This window comes from Bactrocera tryoni, unplaced genomic scaffold, assembly GCF_016617805.1.
Source record: "Bactrocera tryoni isolate S06 unplaced genomic scaffold, CSIRO_BtryS06_freeze2 scaffold_517, whole genome shotgun sequence".
In the NCBI taxonomy this organism is placed as follows: domain Eukaryota; kingdom Metazoa; phylum Arthropoda; class Insecta; order Diptera; family Tephritidae; genus Bactrocera; species Bactrocera tryoni.
Window position 1 is genome coordinate 631,513 of NW_024396204.1, and position 23,935 is coordinate 655,447.

Genomic DNA, 23,935 nt, shown 5'->3' on the forward strand with positions numbered 1-23,935 from the left:
ATTTGTTAAATCACAATGCATTAGATATGCAGACCCAACAGTATGTAGATCCAAATGTACATACTACATATGTATATACGTACACATGTACACATGTATGTATATGTACAAATCCTTGTAAGAATTTTTAACTAATTTCGCATTGTAGCGCGTGACGTCAAAGCACTCTCCGGAAAATTACACAACGGGAGAGAACCAACTGCAACAGAGATACACGCATACATATACGTACATACATACATACAAATGAATGCTTGATGTAGAAGTAAATTTTGTTTCCTTAGTATATTGATAAGAGGGAGTGTTCATATACATACATATGTAGGTCCTGCTAAGGACTATTTTATAATGTTGCTAAGTGTTGCCGTGGCGGAAATGCTTTAGCTAACGGAATTAATTCTCCAATGCATTAAAATTTAAAATTATGAACACATATATATTTGTATATTTGGAACGAAAGTGTGTTCTAGGAGAGAAGGCATAAAACAATACATTGTAATATCCACAGTTCTCTAACACCCACCTGCTAGTCAACACCTAATCAGTTGCTAATTCAATCCAATTGGATTGGTACAATCAGTGCAACCGTGTAGGCAACAGTGCTGCCTCTTTATTCCCTTTTCGCCTTTTCCATTTTGACAGCTGTGCTAAGTACGATGGCATGCAATGTATAAGCGCTCCGCTCCTATCTATCTCACTTAGTGTCAATCTCTCGTATTGTATCGTTCGCTGTCGCATCGGTATCGGTATCGGTCTGTGTACAAAATAATACGACGGGGAAAATATTTTATTTTAATTCAAATATAACTACTGAAGGAATAATTACAAATTAAAATTACATATAATAAATTAAGTATGTGTACGTAAAGATCTTAATCTCAAAACTTGTCGCCGTACAAAAAACTAGGGTTCACCAGCACTCTATAGTATATTATCGTGTATATGTGCATATATCACATTTTAATGTACATAAGTGTTGGTGGATATTAAAGTGTTATATGTATATGCAGATTGTGAGAGTGTATTAAAGAGAAAAAAGTGCGGTGTCAAAAATAATAAATTTGTAGTTGGAAATTGCAAGGAAATATGTATTCTAAGTAAATAATGCAGGAAATACAGTAAATGGAAACATGTAAAAACAACACAAACTATGCAACCGAGGGCAGATACAATAACAGCGGCCATGTATTAAATAAAAGAAGTAAACCATGAAACTCGTATAAATATATAAATAATGAAAAATTACGTAGACAGGAGGAGAGAAGATACATGCAGATGTGTGTTTGTATGTACGAACATATGTATGTAAAGGTGAACCAGTTGGGCAAGTAGGCAGACCGATGGAGATACCGATGCGCTAAGTACGCCCGTGGGTACTGAGTCTATGGAGTTTGTGACAAGAAGCAGTCGGTTTGGAAACTGCTCAATCTATAAAGTATCGGTAACGGTGTCCGCGCGTTCACCGCATCGTTCGGCACATACTACGTCAGATTTTCCCTTTCCAAACTGCGCCAACACCGCATTCATTCTCAACCATATTCTCCATCTCCTCATTATCTGCCGTTCTTGCCACCTCCGCTCCAAACTACTCAAGCTTGTGTCGTAAATGTCGACAGCAATAACACAGTGACGATAATCGTCCAAAGTCATCGCCGAAGTCGTCGCTCTCATTTTTCTTATGTTGTTGTTGCTCCTCGTATTAAAGTGATTACAGTTGTTAATTTTTTTGCTGGTTTGCTTGGTTGTCGACGTCTTCATCCATCTATGTATATGTACATATTATGTATACTCCATATGTACAATTAGATATATTCGCCACCGCCGTCTTTCCCAATATCATCGTCGCCTCCGCCCGTGCGCATACCTTTACACCTATGTATGTATATGTAGGTATATATGTACATATAGATTTTTACATATACATATGTATATGTATTGGCCGTCTCGTCGGTGTCTGTTTACCGAATGGAGCACCATACTAGTGCGCCAGCAGAGAGGTCTCTTGGAGACTCCTCAGTTGCTTTTCGACGTCTGAATTGTGAGCGTGTATCACTCTCGTCGGCAGCGACGTGACCTCCTCTATCTGCATGGGCACAACTACAAAACGCAAAACACATACTAATCCGTACGAGTATATACCATAAATGATACAGTTTATATGTATAAACAAATGTTCATACATACATACATATATAGTCTGCGTAATATCGTTAAGCAAAGCAAAATGATATTATTGGGCCAATTGTTTCCATAACATGCAATTTTCTTGTGGAAAGTTAATTCGCTTTCAATTCCTCAGAAACAAAAGCGGTGACCTGCCGAAATAAAGTGAAAAGTGCATATATGTAGGTACATAGCAAAGTGTAATAAAAAATGCTCTTGTATACATACATATATGTATTTTTATTGGTACCCACAAATCATATTCTTGAAAAACCAAGTGAAATGTGAGAAATAAATATATTGTCATGCCGCAAAATCTACTTAGATGTATAAAAAAGCTCAGCTTGAAATTTAAAAAGGATTCGTTTCCCACTACCAGGTTGCTAGACCAATGTAATTATATGAAGATTTTGTGAATGAACTTCTAATACGTAGGTTTAACTGGATATATAATTGCTGCAGTACCTCGTTGCAGTCACAGCCATCGGCATCACTGCTGCTCTCGCAAGTGTATCACCGTTTTGTCAATTCCAATGCAGTGTTGTTGCCTTCATCACACGTTCAATTCGCTGATTGTACTATTGAGGGGTTGTCACATTTATATGTGTGTGGAATTTTAGATATATGTACACACATACATTTAACTTTGAATTCAAGACGCTTAATTAGAAAAAATTGTCTGTTGAGCAGTTACATGTGTCCATTTGTGTATTGAAATTGCACTATAGCTACTTTATCGGACGAGCGAGTAGCTGCCAGCAGCCTGCTCTTGGCAGTGGACTTTTTATATTTCGAATCATAGTGGTGTGTGTACAAAAATTAATTTTACAAATAATGTAGGTGCATATGTGTAAGTATGTATGTACCTACATACATACATAGGTCACATATAAATCATTTAATTGGCATGATGATCATGCATTTGTTATTGTAATGGAATTTGTTAATTTTCTGACGAACTGCAACTTATTTTCCTACTAACGTTTCCTCAATCCTTTTGATCTTGGGGGAAATTTACAATTTTTGCTTACATACTCACTTACCATACTTCCGCCTTCAAACGAGTTCACTTTCTCAGAGTATCGCAACATAATCGAATGGTCTTAAGTTTCGTCTTCACGTAAATTTCCATTTAGTTCTTGACTTACACCGCTCTTTGATAGCTCTTTTGCTACTCAATCTTACAACCACATAATGGTTCACCAAACACACCGTTTTCGATTGACTGATATCTCAATATAGCAAAGTCTAGATGTTTTCCTCAAATTAATTCCGCTTTGAAGCTAAATTAACAGACATTTTCAGGGCCTTTCTTGTCAGCCAGCTTTCAGATATTTCTTCGTTTGACAAATAACTCGCTTTTATCCTTTTTACCAATTCCACTTTATTTAATTTTCTTCGCGTCTGATCCAAGGTAGAATGAGAACTCGTTGTGGACACATAGCCATACATTCAGCTCACCGGCAACAGAGGCAAATTGTGCTGATATTTTACATACATACATACATATATTTACACATGCGTACATAGATAATTATTAAGTATGGGCGGTGGTTATTAAAAAGCATTTATGAGCTGGACGTTTAGGCAGGAATATAGTGAAGAGCAGGTTTTCGGAGCCTTACATCCAAACAGAGTTAAAACCGCAGTTGTGATTTTGTTTTCAATGTACATTGAAGAAAATGCTACAACTTTAAGGCAAACCACTTTCGAGCAAAAAGGCCTTACGTCTAAAAAAATGTATAGGTATTGGAAAAATATTGAATTGGTCTTGGGAATAAGTTGGAAATAGAAATTAACGAAATCGAGCGCGGGTTGTTCCTAATAAATTCTGTGATGTGATATCTGTGACCAATACAGATAAAGGGAAGTGGTTAGATCTTTGGACAACTACTCAGTATGCTAATCATATACATTACATACATATGTATGCACAAGATATATATGTACATGTAATATGTACGAAAATTAATAAACAAGGCATAAATTCGTGCGAGGCCGTCGTACTGGCCGAATTTTTGAGATACAATTAATAAGATGGTCAGAAATCAGTATATATGGTGTATGAGACCGAGAGGGATATACACGGTCTGTCGCAAAAGAAACAGAACTTTTTAAATATAACTGTTTCTGGTGGCGCCTCCTATTGGTGGGTATATGAAAGAAAAAGTTTGATCTCTTGATGACATTTCGTAAAAATTTTAAGACAATTGGATAACTACAATCGATGTTATCGATCAAAAAGTGACAGCAGCTTTTGGTCATCGGTCGTAAAATGCAAAGAGCAAATATTAAATTTTGTTTTAAACTTGGGAAAACGTTTACTGAAACATTTCAAATGATGAAAAAAGTTTATGTTGATCAGTGCCTATCCCGTAGTAATGTGCATGAGTGGTTTAAGCGATGCCAAGAAGGTCGTGAGGACCTCTGTGACGATCAGAAGTCGGTCGTCTTCAGAAGTCAAAAATAAAGACAATGCTGATTTGTTTTTACAATTCCGAGGGTATTGTACACCGAGAGTTCGTCCCACCTGGCCGAACGATTAATGCTGTGTTTTACCTTGGAGTTATGAAGCGTATTTTGTCACGCATTCGTCGTGCTCGACCACAATACCGTGAGGCAGGGTCCTGGCGCCTTTTGCACGATAATGCGCCGTGTCATCGGTCGACGCTTGTAACTGATTTTTTGACAAAAACTCCATATTAACCATTAATCACTCACCCTACTCACCTGATCTTGCACCCTGTGATTTTTACCTATTTGGAAAACTTCGTTTGCTCATGAAAGGACACTGGTTTCAGGGCATTTCAGCTATCCAAAAGGTGACGACCGATATTCTCAAGAGCATTCCAAAAAATGACCTTAAACACTCATTTGAAATGCTAATTGACCGGGCTGAACGCTGTATCGAAGCACAAGAAAACTACATTGAATAAAAAATATAACTTTTGAAAAATATTAATTTTTTGTTGCTTTTTTTAACAGTCCTGTTTCTTTTGCGACAGACCTTGCATAAACCGATTTCGTCCATTTTACAGACTCTCGCAAATAAACCAAGCGGCAGAAAGAAAATAACTCAGCGAATTACGACTACCGAAAATTCAATACTTTCGGTATATTTCGTTGCAACTCTAGCATATGTATACTTATACATATGTACATACATATGTACATATTCTCCCATATGTTACATTTTGAGGTGTTACAAATGGTCGGTCGGTGAACAAATCCATAGTGCTCTGTACCACATGTTTTAAACGATAACTTTATTATAGATGTTAATAAATAATAAAATGACATTGTTGTTGTAGGACGATAACAGGCTCAGCTAAGTAGCGGAGCCAAATCTACTGAATTCTCTTAATCAGCTATGAACGTGAGAGAGCGCAGTAGCTGGTTCAGTTATTTCTAGCAATATAGAGGAAGGTGGTGGGGAAGGCAGTCCGGTTTATCAAATAAAATTAGATCGGATAAGAAAAATACAATAAAAACAATGGCAACATTACATGTGTATGTATGTATATGTATGTATGTAGCAATTCCAACTGATTACTATGAATTTAAATGTAAAAACAAACAGTTGGACAACACACACAGTACATAACTATAACGAATTACGGCTATTGGAATGGTATATAGCGGAGTGTGGAAGGTTGCACCTTGCTATCGAAGTAAGATTCAAAGTACTGGTAACTTTTAGGCATAAAACTTAGAGCATAACACGTAGGTATGTATATATCTGAGTTCGTAATGGAAGAATAGCTTATATCAATTAACTATTTGAAGATACATATGGTCAATAATAATTCGTATAATATGTATTACTTGAAATATAAATTAATCTATTACTCTACTAATTGCGATTTTCATTTTAAGTGTTTTAATCACTCCTCCAAAAGGATGTACTACTTGTCCTATGGCCGTTACTAGTGATTACCATTTAATCACAATGCCGTAATGGCCGCAGTAACGCCATAGTCTCGAGGTAGCGACTCGTTAAGTATAAATAGAGAATTTACCAAATTTGTTTTTCAGTTGCGATCAAAGACGGTATACTCGTACAGATTATAACGACCTTCCAACATCTCGATAATTGTTTTCTAGAGCGATTTGTCTGACCCTACGATTCTTTTCATTGTCCCGAAATTTCTTTCCAGTTTCATTTATGGCACGATGAATCGGTAAATTTTGAGTTCACATAGCACTCACTTTGCTTTGAGCTTCTACATACTAAATACTCATTAACAATATGATTAATATGTATTATCAATTCTATTATTTTGCGTTGAATATATGTAAGTATTTATAGTTATTCTTATAATACAAACCACTAAACTCTAAAAAATACCGAGAAGTGCTGGTGAAATACATATACTATATACATGTATGTACATATGTACATACATATGTAGTATGTACATATGTATACATAAATGTAGAATGGATACATATATAATAAAACACACACACGAAAATCGTAAGGAACAAGAAGCCCACTGGTCGTTGAGTCATTCTTCAACGCTTTTACGAAGCACTCCCAGGGGCATCCGCACTCGCGTGTGTGTGTGTGTTTGCCCGCTTAGCCACCGTAATTGACAATCTTCCGTTAATTTTAGTTCGATCAGATATTTCGAAAACGTACACATAATATGAGAAAAAAGTGATTGCAAAATTTATCAAAACCGGCAATAATATTTTTTTCGAAATTATAAATTATCAATCGAGTGTTTTGGGTTGTAAGGATATCTATGGTCTATGAAAAAAAAAATCAAATTTAAACGGTTGCTCAAATTTCTCCTGTGGACGATTTGTTTGGCGCTTTCTTAAAGTACGTCGAGCTTGAGTTTGTTGTTCTTGATAGCGTTATTTTTAACAGCAGTTAATAGCCGACACAACTATTCAATCCCATGATCTTTTGTTCGGTTTTTTTGCCTTGCTTTCCTGGTAAATAAAATAACAACAAGAAACCCCACCACCCACTCCCACATCACGCTAGCAGCAATAAGTAACATCAAATCAAAAACAACAACAGCTAACGCATTATAAGTGTGTAACGCATTTTCTGTTTTATTGATAAATCGGTTGTTCGTCGTTCAGTCGGTCAGCAATTCGTTCACTGTGCTCGTATCATAAATATGCCTTCTTCAAAAAATATAGCAACTTATTTACTGTTTACGACGGTCGGCAAATTTCGTTAAATAAAGTGAACGTTGCTCGTTTTTCACAAATTAGTAATAACCAGAATCCCATCACTTTGCTCTTCACTGCAGTTTTATCCGGCAAAAAGCTGAAATTGTTCACCGGCGGCGGGAGCATACGAAGAAACGCCGAACACCAGATGATTTGTTTATTGGTCGGTATATTGGCACATACATATGTATGTACGTAAATTCCTACGCCACTTATACGTCACCTCGGCAATCGACAGTTGGCGCACAGTCGTATAATACTGAATCGTAGAACCGCATTCAGACATTGGAAGAAACAAAAAGTGCGACGTAAATATTCATAGAGAGTACATACCCTATGTCGAGTCCAAGCTCAAAGTCAACTTATCACTTACCCGACAATTGTGGCAATTTAGGAAAATTAATATTATTAATGAATTAACGCATACCAAAACTACATATGTACACATACATATATTTTTATATTCAGTATCCGTAATAATAACAATACAAACTCAAAAACAAAAACAGAAACCAAAAGCATTGACTTCGCGTTCTGTAAAAAAGTAAAGGAAGTTATCGCCAACTACATAGTACATCAGTTACTTTCCAACACTATTTAACAAAAATCAACATTTCCTTTCCATTCCTTCATGGTTGGAACAACTACATTCAAGTGAATTAAAGTCATACATATATACGCTCTGAACTCGACTTTACAACGACTTTCAGTACTCTAACTAATGCGAGACAGTCAGAGCACATCGGTACGACCACAGCATTGCTAATGAGCAGTGTGGAGCAAGGTAAACAAGCTGAAGCAAAAACTTAAAAATGTACGCACACAAATAATATTGAAGCAGGTCTAGCCAGCTTCCTGCCCCCGACAAGCCTTAATATTCGTTCACACAGTCGTAAAGTGGTTCGGTACGAGGAACAAGAGCAGCAGTTGTCAGGCGATAAGCCCAGCCATTGAAATACTATATCAGTGCAGTTGTTTGTGGGAACCTGGGGTGTAGGCGGCGACGGTGTTAATAGTACAAATAGCAAACGCACACGCAGCGATGGCAGCCTCAACTTCGGATAACTACAAAGTTCCCTCGACAAGTAAAATTTCTGTAGATAAACTGCTGCGAGTTGGCTATTATGAACTGGAGAAGACGATTGGCAAAGGAAATTTTGCAGTTGTGAAATTGGCGTCGAATATTGTCACTAAATCAAAGGTAAATACACAGATGTAGTAAAAAGTATTTTATTTTTCGTTAATATTTCAATTATTATAATCTACATAGAAAATTGTGAATCTATCATATTCTTGGATAAATGACTTTCTCACCATTCTCACCTCGTATATATGTATGTATGTCTATTCTGTCCATTGTTTTTACTCGTATATAGTTCGCAGGTAAACTGAACATATACATACTTACATTGCATATACATAATAGTCTCCTCTATAAATGTCTACTCCCAAAAAGTAATACTTGGTTGGTTTAGTGGTGGAGTCTTGAGTTAGTATTAGGATGACGAGAGATCGTAATAGTGAGGGGTACCAATGGCGTGGGTTCCGCCCCCCAACAGGAAGAATTAAGTTCAGGTGTAACCCATCATTTCATAATCGAACAACCGAAAATTCGCTAAGGACAAATCCCTTAAGTACTCCCACCGGCGCTGTAAAAATAAATGAGATCTTACTCAAACAAACCCAGGATATACAGAAGAATTTTGACCGAAAAATCAGGTCAATATGTGAGATATAGAATTGAAATTCCGAATTCAGACTGGTCAAATACGGACTAATGTAGTATGGTTACCGAAAACATTACTGTCGACTCGAATTAGTTTGCCAAGCATATGTGTATACATTATACAATCATAAGTACCCAGCAGCTGTTTAGCTTCTTGATAGCTTCATATTATCTGCATTAGTAAATAGTTTAAATAACACCCACAGCTCTACAAAACCAAAAAAAAATTGTGTCCTGTTTAGAGCCACCGCCAACATTTAGATGAAAATCCATATTTCCACACCTACTCGTTACATCCGAACTTAGCCTTCCTTACTTGTTAGCAATAAAAATGCAGTTTTCCAGTCATAATTAGGTTTCTGCGCACCTTTTTCTCGCATACAAAGATCACACGTGCTCCGCTCTCAGGCTTCTTAACGAAAATATGAGAAAAATTATACTGAATGTTTAAAGGTTTAACTAAAAACGTGGTATGGAAAAGCTAAAAAATGGAATATTTGATGCAGCGATAACTGGAAGATACAGATTTATCAAAGGTAGAACTGTTCTGGAAAGTATTGTGCTGATTTCCTAAGTATGGTTATTGACGAAATCAAATCTTACAAACCATTGATAGGACAACAAAATCACTGTGAACCAGCGTAATGATAATTAAAAGTTTTAATACACACGACTATTTCGACTATTAATCGTTCATCCTTACACTAAACATAAGTATGTAGTCCAACAAGGAAGACCCATATTAACAGTAACATATGAGGTTCAATATTTCAAATATACAAATTAAAAAGTATTAATTAAAACAAACATACCAATTAGATTTACACCATTTATTAGCGTTGAAATGTATGATAAGGAATATGATAACAGAATGTATGGTACAATGTTTTAACCAAACTGTTCCGAACAATTTTCGAAATATGAAAAAAGGAGTAGAAATCATGTTAATTCATGTGAACGAGACTATTTGCACGATCAGTCCAAATTTAGAGAGCTGATGTAACATTGCGTCTTATAGCCATGACAGACGAGCAAAATTAATGCGCCTTAAAAAACGCTAATGCGCATTGAAATTTTATGGTGACAGACGGCAGACTTGTGCATTTAGACAGCTGTTAGTGAAATTTGTTTACATATTTATTTAAAAAAAAAGTGAAATAAAAGTGTGCGAAAAAGTTAAGAATATTGGAAAAATGGATAGAAAACTGTGCGTTGTTTATTTTCTACAATCTAAAAATATTAAAATTTGTTTTTGTTAATATACTTGCACATAATTTAATTAGCAATATTAAAACTGTTTACCTCTGAAGCTGTAAACACAAACAAGGCGGCAGATTTCAAGCGACATCTGTCAAACAATAGCAAAAATCTGTCATATTTAACCAATGATGCCTACTAAATTCAGCCAAATGCACGAAATTCTTGTGCATTACAAACTTGCATTCACATGGGTCAAATCCGCAAATAAATGTAACTTAAGCCCGCTAATGCATATTAGCGCTGTCGTCTGTCAGGGCTATTATTATAGAAATATAGATATCAACCATTAGGAAAGGATTAACAGACCGGTCTTTACTGTATGAAAATATAAAAAACCGGAACTGCCGCCTTGCAAGTCAATTGTTACAGGAGTAAAAAGCCAGAAACTGAGAATTGAACTACATATGTGTTCATACTAATCATGGTCTCTAGGATAACAGTAATTCGTAAACTTATCCCAAAGCCCTTTTCAAAGCAAATGATAAGATTTTGATACTTATTTGAATAGTGCTGCACTTTTGGTTAGTTGGGTTGCTTACGCACATGGTTTTGTGGTCCCAACGATTGCAAATACATACAAACAGAAATAAATGAAACGATCACTAACTTAAATAAACGCTCAAATTCTGAACACGCACACATAATGAAAATACAGTGATACCCATACATACATATGTACATATGAATCTATGTATGTATGTATGTATGTACATTTTCAATTATGCTTTTATATGTTACACATTGAAAAGAGTAGCTTAGCGGTCACGAAGAAACCCCTCATTACTCGTATACTTGTATCCTACGGATCAATGCCAATATTACTTTTAAGTTCAACTAATTAAAGACTTTGTAGGGAATAAGGCGACATACAAATAGACAATTCATAGTCAACGATTATAGTTCACAAAGATTTTAAAAAACCTTAGGCTACAATCTGATAATGGAAACTAAAACCTGGAAAAATAAAGAATAATGCTTATTTTCATTGCAATGCGCCATCTTTGTGTTTCCTTTCCTTCCAACCATTGATTTTATATCAATATTCTCCGTTCGTAATTCTCTCACCTTCTATATCTGCCATTTTTATAAATACTATACTTGCATTGTTATCAACATTAATTTTTGTTTTTGTTCCTTCTTCTTATTTCGGTTTCATTGTTTATTTTACAGTTTCGTTGCTCCTATTTCGTTCATTATCAACGATAGATAAGACAAATATGCATATTGTTTTTTTTTACCGTGATTTAGTACATATTAATAAATAAGAAAGGGCTAAGTTCGGGTGTAACCGAACATTTTAGGGAGCCCGCAGAGTGAACTCTCCAAGCCGAACCGAACGTAAATGCGCTCGGATCGGCTCAGCTTTAAGCGTCCACGATGCCGGCACCTTACGATCTCGCAATTTGCAAGAATCAAATCCGAGGAAAATATGTTCCGAACGTCAATAATATAATATAATATTATAATATGACAGATTGACCGATATTGGGGGCTTGAACACTTGTAGTTCGACTTTGAAAATGTTTGATCATAAAGTGACACAACTTATGCCGATTTATTCATTGATACTTGATTCGTAGTGATTTTTCCCACTTTCGTAGAGAATAATAGGAATATATGGGTGGCTTTATGTACTAACACTAATTGGTTAAAATTTGTCAAGTAGTTCATGAGATAAAGGGTTTCACCTAAATGTTGGCGGTGACACGCCCATAGTCCAAAGTTGACGCCCTTTTCTATAAAGCAATCTCGTAGCATCTTTATGTCTCTGCTGTATTTATTTATAGATTTACCGCACTTACAAGTTTTTAACAGAACCGTTATAAGGAGAGTGAGTGGAGTTATAATCCAAATTTACCCTTATTCACTGAATGGATAGGGTACCGTAAAAAAAATTTCACGTTGGATCACATACAATTTGTCAATCGCCCAAAAACAGTTATAAATTGGCCCTCACAGTATCCGCATCTTAACCTCAGGGTATTCTAAGGGGGTTGCCAAAGACTGATAAGTACACAAATAAATCATACATACGTATGTTGGAAAAAGTTTAGTATAACAGTCCGAAAAGGTTATGTGCCAAACTCGAAGCATCCGTACCTCGAGGATTGCAAAAAATGTAAAAATTTAAGGGGGCTACCATAAAATATTAAAAGTTATTAAAATTGTACGTTTGTATGCCCTGAACAGGGTGTATTTAGTTTGGCACGAATTTTTTAAACGAGAAAATATTATTATAATATCATCCCTAGATATCGTTGTGTAATATTGTGTAGTATGCTAGTATGCTAAGTACTGTAATTGTGACAAAAAAGTACCAGGCTCTTGTAAATAAAATGCAAAATATTTAATTATTCAACAATATTTATTTTGTCGCCCTTAAAGTAATCCCCACCAGATGTAATACCATTATGCCAACAATATTTAACTCCTCGAAACACTTTTCGAAAGGAATTTTTTGGATGGCCTTCAGCTTCTTCAGCGAATTTTGTTTTATCTCTTTGATCGACTGAAAAGGGGTTACAGGAGCGGCAATTTCGGTTTGGGGAACAGGAAAAAAGCACATGGAGCCAAATCTGGTGAATACGGAGGTTGATCGATGCTATTCATAGAGTTTTACCTTAAGGGGCTATACCAGTGTCACACTTTCAAAACAATTTTTTTTTTTTGCTTTTTCAATAGTTGCGCCAATTGGATATTCCAAGCGATGCCAGGTCCTTCTCTACTTGATCCTTCCAACGGAGTGGAGCTCTTCCTTTTCCTCTGCTTCCCCCGGCGGGTACTGCGTCGAATAGAGCTGGAGTGTTTTCGTCCATTCGGACAACATGACCTAGCCAGCATAGCCGCTGTCTTTTAATTCGCAGAACTATGTCAATGTCGTCATATATCTCATACAGCTCATCGTTCCATCGAATGCGATATTCGCCGTGGCCAACGCGCAAAGGACCATAAATCTTTCGCAGAACTTTTCTCTCGAAAACTCGCAACGTCGACTATCAGTTGTTGTCATCGTTCAGGCCTCTTCACCATATAGCAGGACGGGAATTATGAGTGACTTATAGAGTTTGGTTTTTGTTCGTCGAGAGAGAACTTTGCTTCTCAATTGCCTACGCAGTCCGAAGTAGCACCTGTTGGCAAGAGTTATCCTGCGTTGGATTTCTAGGCTGACATTTTTGGTGGTGTTTATGCTGGTTCCAAGATAGACGAAATTATCTACGACTTCAAAGTTATGACTGTCAACAGTGACGTGAGAGCCAAGTCGCGAGTGCGACGACTATTTGTTTGATGACAGGAGATATTTCGTCTTGCCCTCGTTCACTGCCAGACCCATTTGCATTGCTTCCTTGTCCAGTCTGGAGAAAGCGGAACTAACGGCGCGGGTGTTGAGGCCGATGATATCAATATCATCGGCATACGCCAGCAGCTGTACACTCTTATAAAAGATTGTACCTGCTCGATTAAGTTCTGCAGCTCGAATTATTTTCTGCAGCAGCAGGTTGAAGAAGTCGTACGATAGGGAGTCAGTCGCCTTGTCTGTAACCTCGTTTGGTATCGAACCCGAAAAACGACGACTGCTTCTACCTTCGGTTGCTATTGTTTAATGTACGCGGTTCAACTTTATTTGAATCATTGCTTACTGTGAATGGTACGGTGGGTGCAAGTTTTGGAGAAGTAAGCCAGCAATTACAATTGCTGGAACACGTTAATCACTGGAATGAAAATGAAGTTCGCACACTTTTCGCGATAATCATTTCGACATTTCAGCCTTCAAATCCGCGTCAATTATGGGATACGAACAAAAAAGACATTGCCGAAGACATTTTACATGACCTTCGCTAAAAATTGGAAATGGTAGAATTTCGGTTGATACTTCCGTTGGTTCGATATCAATTCCATCTTCCCTTTGTCAATTCACGAAAGATGATTTTAATGAAATTATCGTAACTACGATTCCTTAAGTGCACGCGCAATGTTAGCTGCCAAAAATACCGATGTTGTTGACTTAAACTGGAAGATTCAAATTCAAATTCCGGGAGACTTGCGCTCATACAAATCGATCGATCGTCTTGACAATGAAGACGGCGCCGTGAATTATCCAGTGGTATTTCTAAGTTCTTTGGACAGGCTTGCTATGCCACCGCACGAAACTGTGTAATGGAACCCGACTGATTGTGACGCACCTATCGAATACAAGGGGCAGAGTGCTTGATTCTATGAATTCCTTTGAGTTCTAACGATTTCCCATTTCAGTTCAAACGTATTTCGTTTCCAGTGAAAATTGCATGTGAGATGACAGTCATCTAAAGATAGTCGCATAGTGTGAGGCATAAATTTGGAAATGTTATGTTTTTCACACGGCCGTGGCGTGCTCACGAGTTGGAAAACCATCTTTTCTGTTCACCGGAACAGAAACCAAAAAATGTTGTTTGTCAAGCTGCGTTACATTGAAAAAAAAAATTAAATGATAAATTTAACTCTTTTCATTTCAAAACACATAATTTCACGCAGGACAACGGCTGCGGGGTCAGCTAGTTTTTCAATATTTTTGTAAAAAAAAAATAATATATGTAGCTAAAAATATACTTTATTACGTCCAAAGAACGTCGAAACATTCAATCTAGTACTTTCTTTTAAAAAAATTAACGAAAATCGCCTAATTTTTCATGCGTCACACTGGTATAGCCCCTTTATTCGATTATTTGAAGCTCCTAAAGCAGGCTCCCCCCTTAAAAACTCTTTTTGAAAAAAATTCAGCTTTATCGGGTCGAGTAGGACAAAAACCGGTTTCATACCCAAAATATTCACCAAAATCATTCGAATGGACTCGCGAGAGATCTCTCTAACACTTCTCTGATGATTTCAATCATTCACTTTTTTAGTATTTTCATCTGTTGAAGAGATCGAAGGACGTCCAAACGAGGCATGTTTTCAACGATCCCTCGACCGCCTTTGAAGGCTTTGTACCACACGTAGGCTTGTCTTTTTGATGAAACTAAATGACCGCAAGCCTTTTCCAACATTCCCAACGATTCTGCACGCGAAATTTGGTTAGAAATATAAAATTTTAGACAAATTCTTTGTTCGATATTTTTATCCATTGTAAAAATCGCAACGCACTACTGAGGTGTACCGACTTAAACAGCTGCTGTAAACAAACTTGTTGACAGATCGCGCTCATATTTGACGTAGTAATTAAGGACAGTCCTACCAACTAAGCAAAATACATATTTCTGAAAAATCATTTACCCGGGGATTTTAATTACTATTTCCGGGTGCTTTTCTGTCACAATGTATGTGCCTTTTGGTGTCAATTAAACGACTGCAGCTCTGGAAAACTCTGAACATGCGAATTCGAGCGTTCAAACAAGCCATATGTAGAGTATATCTTCTTATCGACACGAGCGAGCTTCCAATATACAAAGTAAAAATATGGTAAATACATTTGTATGTATATAGGTACTACATAGTATCTAATAAAACATTTATTATTGTTATTGCTCATTTTTTCTCAACAAGTTGCAAATTTATAAATTACACATTTACCAGCGCGAGGCAATACAATGAGCAAGTTATGCATACACTAGTACAGTGAAATAAGCCTTTACATTCTAAGTACATATGTATGTATTCTCATATAAATAAATATGAGCATCTGAATGCTCTCGAATAAATACAAAGATCGTTTGTTGGAGCTGTTTGAACATTGTGTGGTGGTCATTCATACTAAGAAAATCACTACCATACATATATGTATGTATATATGTATGTATACTGCAATTTCATTTTCCCTTAGTTATGGAAATATCATAAAATATGCACATTTAGAGTTTGGACACATAAATAACTCTTGATAAGGGATGAGCACGGCAGGTGATAAAAAGGAAATTCTGCACGCAATTATACTTTTAGCGGGAGCGATAAGAAGCATTCGTGTTTGTTTCTTCACAATACATATATACATACGTATACAAATGCATATAAAGGAAAGACTAAATCAGAACAATAATGAATCATTTTTAGCTTCATTTCAATATTCGCCTTTAATTAAATGTGTGTGAGGTTCGAAATAGTCTACCAATTGACTGGACGGATTTGAACCGTTTTTACCACCAGACCACAGTATGACGTATACATGCGTCAAATTTCAACAGATGCTATAACCGATATTTCCGCTTATCATCATATCTCAATTTTTACTCAAGTTCTCGCTTGCAAGGCGGGAACAGACAGATCAACAACTTGATATACATACATATGTATATGGTATAGTGCCAACCGGAAGCTGAAATTCTTACATTAGGTATATTGAGTCTAGCTGAGTATTCATATGAATTGATCCATTTTAAGCACAAGAGATGCTTTCCTAGTTCCGTTGAGATAACTCATATATAGAGCAATATATGCCGTATAAAATCAGTCTGAAGTTCAAAATATTTTATATGAGGTATATGGGAGCTAGGAATAGTGTTGACCCGATTTTACTGATTTCTACGAGTACAATGCAAAGTGAAAGAATCAGATGGATTTTAGGATTGTGATATAATAAAAGTAGACTTGGTTGTCACTCATTTCATGACATTCTAATGTCAAAGTAATGTTAAACACCGTTGCGAGAGTACGTACATATGTATATAAAATGTCAAGTGAATATTAAGTACTAAATTTGTTAGAGTAGTTAGTGGGGTACCGAATTTCATTAAAAAATGGGCGTTGCCACATCCATTGTCGACTCGCATGGAACTCTATTGAGCTATCTTGACGCTTAAGTTTAATGCTTATAATGATTTTTTTACAGACATTCACAAATTTAGTAATTTATAGGAGAAATTATTGTGGTTATTTTACATATGCAAATACTGCCGAAGGGAATCCGAAACATACATCGAAAGGTACCTACAAACATTGACAGTTTACTAAGAATTTGTAAAGAGCGGAACCTAGAATGTTGACTAAAGTCATTTAACTATATTTTCTGAGAATACTTTTTAATAGAAGACACTATGTTGGCTTTCCTTATATAGGTACACTTGCGGTATTTTAGGGTTAAATGCAGTAATTTATTTAATAAACAAAAAATGAATTTAATAATATAGTTCACCAAAAGAACTCTGATAAAGATGCATAACGTATGTGTGTGTGTCAATCTATATATGTATTACATTCCAATCATTTAAATATATAATATATTCACACATTCATTTATAATAGCTAAATAAAAATAGAGTTTTAATTAGACACGACATAAATAAATATATGTATGTGTGTTTTCAGGTTTTTTATTTGTTAAACTTATAATTTCTTACTTCAAACATTCACGATAACTTTATTGTCGCCCTCTATCTTTTCACACTCATTGCGCAGTTTTTCCAATTCTTTTTCGTTTTTGTCGCAGAGTTGTATTAGTTGTGTATTCGTATTAATAATGCGCTCACGCAATTCCGGCAATGAGCACTGGCTCAAACGCTGGGGCTGAACATCTTCGCGTATGGAGCTGACCACTTGGCGCAATTCTTGCACTTCACAATAACAGTTGTCCCGATAAGTTTTCAAGCTGTCTTCTAAATACGCTTTAAGGGTTTCAATTTCATTTATCATTTGTGATGTTTTATTGTTTTTACTTCTTCCGCTAACCGGTGGATCCTCATAGTGAGTCGCATTTAACTTGGCCTGATTACATTCGAGATACTTTTGCTGGGACTTAAGACGTGTCAGCTCGCAAAGAAGCGATGTGTAAGATTTTTTCTTACGCAAGCCCAGCTCGGCATTGCCGGCGACTTTTGTCGCTCTTTGTGAAGGCACTGCTTCTAAGCATGTTGTGGGCCCAATTGAGTCTGCAGCCATTTTAGGTTTTGAATTATGAATTTTCCCTACGACCCTCATTATTTTCCAGCTGATTATAGGATTTTTGCCAAGTCGATTTTCTGATTTCTTGATTTGTCGCCTCTTAACGTATCTACTTGTCACGTGCAGATTCATGTGCTTCATACGTTTAACACAATTGTCCACCCGAACTCAAGTGAGCTAAATTTACTTCAACCCTCTTTTCATACAGTCTATCTTTAATAGCCCGGTTAAACGAGTGATTGGCTGTTGCTACTGTTCCTTCTTATTTACGGAATGTAATCAAATCCAATCCAGTTGCCACTACCAACTGCAATCTCCTCACGCCTGTTTAGTTTGATTTGCCCAATACTTACACAATTACATACGTACATATATTGAAGTTGAAACCCGCGTGAATAGTTGCTAGCCACTCTGTCCTAGAAAAATAATCGCATTTCTTTCCCCGGTCGTCAAAATGTCGCAAGGCTAGTAACTCTTTTGTGTAGAGGCTAGTTTAATCGATATGTGCGCGCCTTCTGTAAAAATGTTATTCTCTGCCACCTTTTGCTATTACGATTATTTTACTTTTATATTTTAGCTTTTTAGCTTTGGTTTCGCTCCTTATATTGGCCTCTCGGTTTGGCATGGATTTAAAATCTTTTTCCCTACGATGAGTTTTTGATGCTGTGGTTGGTTCACTACTGCTTATTTTTACTTTCCTTTGATTTCCTACTTTCCAATAAATGCAGACTATGAGTTTACTTGCTATTTCCTAAAACATTTAAAAACTGACTTAAGCTCTCTTGACCGGGCCCGATTCGGTTTCACCTGGTTGCTTTTGGATATTTCAACTCTATACTAGTTTGAAAATTCCTTTCTTGTTTTGCTTAAAAAATATTGTTTTCTTTTCTTTCTTATGGAATAATATTGAAACTTGAAATTTAGTCCAAAGGTTACTAAACCTTTTTGTTTCACAGAATTGCTCGTTCCCATGTCAATGCGCTGTTGAAAATACATACGAATAAACAGTTATCTTTTAAAAGAAAGTTATTTGGCAAAGAGAACTTAAATTGCGACAATGTGTTCAACGTATGATAAACATTAAATAGGCATAACCAATATTTTGTCTGATTCATACCTCCGCTTCTTGTATTCCTTATTGTAATTCTTCTCGTAGATTAAATTTTTGTTTATTTCGAAAGCTCTGAAGATATACATAAGTAGTTCCTAACAGCTATATTATTATATTTATAAAACAACGTGCGATGTGAAAGTTGTATCCTCATTTACAAAATAGCGGGGTTTGGAGAATGTTGAGTCTACGGAGAACACATGTACCTATAGAGAAATGACGTAACGTTTGGAAATTGCTTCGTCTACCGATCAAGATTTGCCAGTTCCAATTGCGACGACACTAATACTTTGTCAATCCGCAACCTGACCTCATTGCCGTTGCATTGGAAAATTATGCAAATATCCACGCTCTGCAGTACCTAACGTAAGCGAAGGCTATAAATGAAACGTGGCGAACATATTTAAATCTATTTTTATAATATACCACACACTTTTGAAGTTCGAACGACAAAAAGTTGTCCTTTCAAAAACATACATCAGCTTATTTAGGCCTATGGCTGTTGGCGATAATCTCTAGTAACATGTGCAGTCTAGTCCTTAAAGCACGGAAACATTGAAAATATGTCCTCTAACTTGACACTCCTGCAAGAGTGTTTTATATTCAGATACGTAAACATATGCATGTACATTGGGGTGTTTCATTTAAACCCTTTTTTTTATTTCTTAGCGGCCACATGAAAATTTTGTTTTTATCTAAAACAAATATCCCTTAATTTTGCATTTAATTTTTTGGAGATTTCACGTTTTTCGCGTATTATTGAAAAAATTAGCGAACAGCCGGTTTTTTCGAAATTTTGCAAAGGATAAGGTATAGGAAAATAAATTTGACAAAAAAGGTCTGTCGATCATACAAATGTTTTGATTCAGAGATATACGTATAAGCGATTTTTCCTCAGGAAGTTTTTCGATAGAACCAGCTGTTCACTAATTTTTTTCATTAATATGTGAAAAACGTGAACAATTTGCATGAAAGTACTCAAAGTCAAAATGAAGGTCCCAAATTTGCAGGGATTATTTTCAACATAAAAAACACAATAAGGACCAGGAAATAAAACGGTTTTTAATACACACCCTAATGTACATATGTATGTACGTTTTGTATTTACGTTTCTTTCCCATACATATGTATATTAAACATAGAGACATCCATAAATGTATGTATGTATTTACAATGGTTATTTCAAAATTTTACAACTACGATAATTTCAAAAAGAGTCCTGACACATATGCATGTGTGCATTTACAAATGTAAAACTATTATGGGTTGTTTTGGCAAACAATACGTATTTGCAGGAAGCAAAATCACATGATTATATAATTGTCGTCATCAGTGTTAGTCATGTGCCATTCGGTAATGGCACTGCTCATATATATGATCCGATCGTAATTTTTGAAATATCAATTAGCAAATGTCCTTCCCGCTTCTCTGCTAAGGATGATCACTTGAAAATAATACATTTTTACATAGAAAGTTAGTTTATGAGAATATTGCAAGTATTTTTAGAATAACCTTCAATATACACATATGTATGTATGTTAGATTTTTCTCGCTAAAACTCGAGAAATGCTTTTGGTTAGTCTCGCTAAAGCTCAAGAAGAGCTGGACCAATTTGGCTAATTTTGGTCTTGAATTAATTGACCCAGATAATTCTCCGAATTGCGTTCTTTAGTGAGTGACAATGGAGTAGATAGACTTAGAATACAACGAGTTCGTGTACATCAAACACAACAACGAGCACGACATAATTAAATTCATAAATTCAGAATATCAGAATATCAGAAAGCTTTAAATTGATTAACAAACTGTATCATAACTGTGTGTATCTGTCAATATCAAACTGAAACCTTATAAATAGCCAGTATTTCAGAAAAACTCTGTAAATAAGCAACATCATGTGCAATTAATCGAAAATAATAATAATTCTTGATTCATACCGAGCATTTCTTTTATTAATTACGGAATCATCTTGTTTGTTTAAAGTTTATTTTATGCAAAAGTTTAGATCTTTTATTTATCATAATTTATTTATCCGTACAACGTTTACCAAGTCAACTAGTACAATAATACTATATATATACAGTGGCTCAAAGCAATAATAAAACAGTTAGAAAACATGTTAACCTAAAAAAATGTATTAATATATAGAAATTTATTTTAAAAAGTAGTATATAATCCATAAATAAACTACAATATACAAGTAAACTTCGGTTCAAAGAAATAATACTAAATTACACCGGTCAACTAAAAAATTTCATGCTCAAATTTTGAATACAGAGATTGAAAAAAACTGGAATTTTTAATTTTAGCTCTCACAGTTTGCTTTTGCCCGATACGAATGTCCCTGATTTCCCCATACAAACATTATACATACGGAAAAATTTCTATGAAAGCACATTATTAAACCAAAAAAATCATTTATTGAACAGAAATCAACTTCAGTTTAATTCCGAAGCTAGTTTTAAAATTAAGGAAATTCCTCAAAAAGTGTGTTATGTTAGATAATTTGAAATTTTAGTACAGTTTAGTGGAAGTGAAATGACGCCTCGTCCTAAACTGCCCTCTGTTGAACAAAGAGAAATTATAATTCCGTTACTTAAAGCGGGAAAATGTGTGAAGTATTAAGCGAAATTGTTGAATGAGCACCCGCAACTGATTTCAATATAACCCAAAGATGTAAAAACAACACGAACTTAAAAAACAAACGCAAACCCAAAATATGCTTCGAAAACTCCAATTCGAGGAAGAAACTTTGCAAGGAGCACATAAATATAACCTTTTTCTTACTGAAAACGCAAAGCTAATTAAGAGCCAACAAAAGCGAACCTTCATCCTACGTTAAAAGACGGCCTTGCTTTTGTGATAGTAGGGCTTGCGATATCGGCTGCTGGACCGGAAAATCTACGCATCCCAAGCTGTCTCTTAGCTTATTGTTGAAGCTTTTTGTTGGTTATTATCGTGGCCATATAACACCTTTTAAAATTAATTTCGAAATGATTGTTAAATTTCTAGAATACTAGGCATTTGTGTTAACTTATAGCTTTTCTAACTGTTCCATTATTACTTTGAGGTTTATTTATTTAAATATATGTATATTACATATAGTATATAAGCACCATATAATACATATAAGTACTGTACAAGTGACAACTTTCTTTTTCAACTTTTAGGTAGCGATTAAAATCATTGATAAGACTTGCCTTAATCGGGAGTACCTAACCAAAACATTCCGCGAAATTTCCATTTTAAAATCATTACGTCATCCACATATTACCCGCCTCTATGAGGTGATGCAGTCAGAAACAATGATCTATCTTGTCACCGAATATGCTTCAAACGGTGAGATATTCGATCATCTAGCGGAGAATGGACCCATGAAGGAGCTCGAAGCAGCGCGTGTATTCACACAATTAGTCTCTGCTGTGCAATACTGTCATTCTATGGGTGTAGTGCATCGAGATCTCAAGGCGGAAAATGTGCTACTCGATAAAGATATGAACATCAAGGTGTGATAACATTCCTTTGCACTTACATATGCAATTTACTTAAATTTCTATACGCTTTAAATAGCTTGCCGATTTTGGCTTCAGTAATCGGTACGAAGAGGGCAGTCCATTAACTACATGGTGCGGCTCACCACCATATGCCGCACCTGAAGTTTTTCAAGGCCTGGAATATGATGGACCTAAAGCGGATATCTGGAGTCTGGGTGTAGTGCTATATGCTTTGGTATGTGGTGCATTACCTTTCAATGGTGACACACTGCTAGAATTAAAAGGACGCGTAGTTACTGGAAAGTTTCGCATTCCTTACTTCATGTCAAGAGGTAAATTTAAAATGTTCCAATAGCAAATCAGAAGTATCATAACCCATTTAACTTTGTTGGCACAGATTGCGAGCACCTATTACGTAATATGTTGGTAGTTGAGCCGGATCGCCGATATACATTGAAACAAATTATTAAACATCGTTGGCTTAGCGATTGGGCAGCGGAACTGAACGACATCAGTGAAAGCATTGGGGGATGTAGTAGTGGCGCCAACACCGCGGCATATACGCAACAGACGGAAAGTAATTCACTTGTTCAAAGCGATAGCAACATTAGTGTTCATCCGCATGGACCCGTGGCTGTTGCTAATCTGGATACAGAGATAATGAGAAATATGCTGCAGTTGCCCGGACTGACTGCCGATATGATTGCTGAATCGGTGCATAACCAACGATTCGATAATATCTATGCCATCTACAATTTGCTTGCCGATAAACTGCAACAAAAGCGGCGTGAGCATCATAGGATGCAACACCAAGCCGCTTATTCAAGGTACATTGAGCATTGCTACACAATATGCATCTTTCGCGCACTAACAGCTTATTTAGATATCAATACTCTATTAAAGGGTCTCTTAATGTGAATTCATCATCAATTGAGAGTTCATGTACTTCTTTCTCACCGAAGTTCAACAGCAGTCACTGTCGAAGATTACCTGTTACCACGAGACTGAATCTACTTCTGTTAGTAATGTTAGAAAAGGTTCTTTCTTTAGCTTCTTCTTCTTTTTAATTGGCGTAGACACAGCTTACGCGATTATAGCCAAGTTAACAACAGCGCGCCAGTCGTTTCATCTTTTCGCTACTTTACT

At 36.0% G+C, this 23,935-nt stretch overlaps 2 protein-coding genes across 3 annotated transcripts in view; one reads left to right on the top strand and one right to left on the bottom strand.

Moving 5' to 3' along the window:
* Positions 1–7,039: 7,039 nt before the first annotated feature.
* Positions 7,040–23,935, top strand: part of LOC120781285 — a 29,525-nt gene continuing 12,629 nt past the window's right edge. For both annotated transcript variants that reach the window (XM_040113481.1, XM_040113482.1), the window contains exons 1-4: positions 7,040–8,554; positions 22,466–22,801; positions 22,866–23,121; positions 23,187–23,616. In XM_040113481.1, the coding sequence (XP_039969415.1) occupies positions 8,396–8,554; positions 22,466–22,801; positions 22,866–23,121; positions 23,187–23,616 (1,181 nt within the window). In that variant the 5' untranslated portion in view covers positions 7,040–8,395. The remainder of the gene's footprint in view (positions 8,555–22,465; positions 22,802–22,865; positions 23,122–23,186; positions 23,617–23,935) is intronic.
* LOC120781212 lies at positions 17,645–19,101 on the bottom strand. Its single transcript, XM_040113335.1, has 2 exons — positions 18,957–19,101; positions 17,645–18,892 (listed from the first exon to the last, which is right to left on the bottom strand). Exon 2 carries the CDS (start codon positions 18,323–18,325, stop codon positions 17,645–17,647), a length of 681 nt encoding a protein of 226 aa, XP_039969269.1. The 5' UTR covers positions 18,326–18,892; positions 18,957–19,101.

What these genes read in the sequence shown, in the direction of transcription:
- LOC120781212 (XM_040113335.1), bottom strand. Translation starts at nt 18,325, where the DNA reads ATGAAGCACATGAATCTGCACGTGACAAGTAGATACGTTAAGAGGCGA.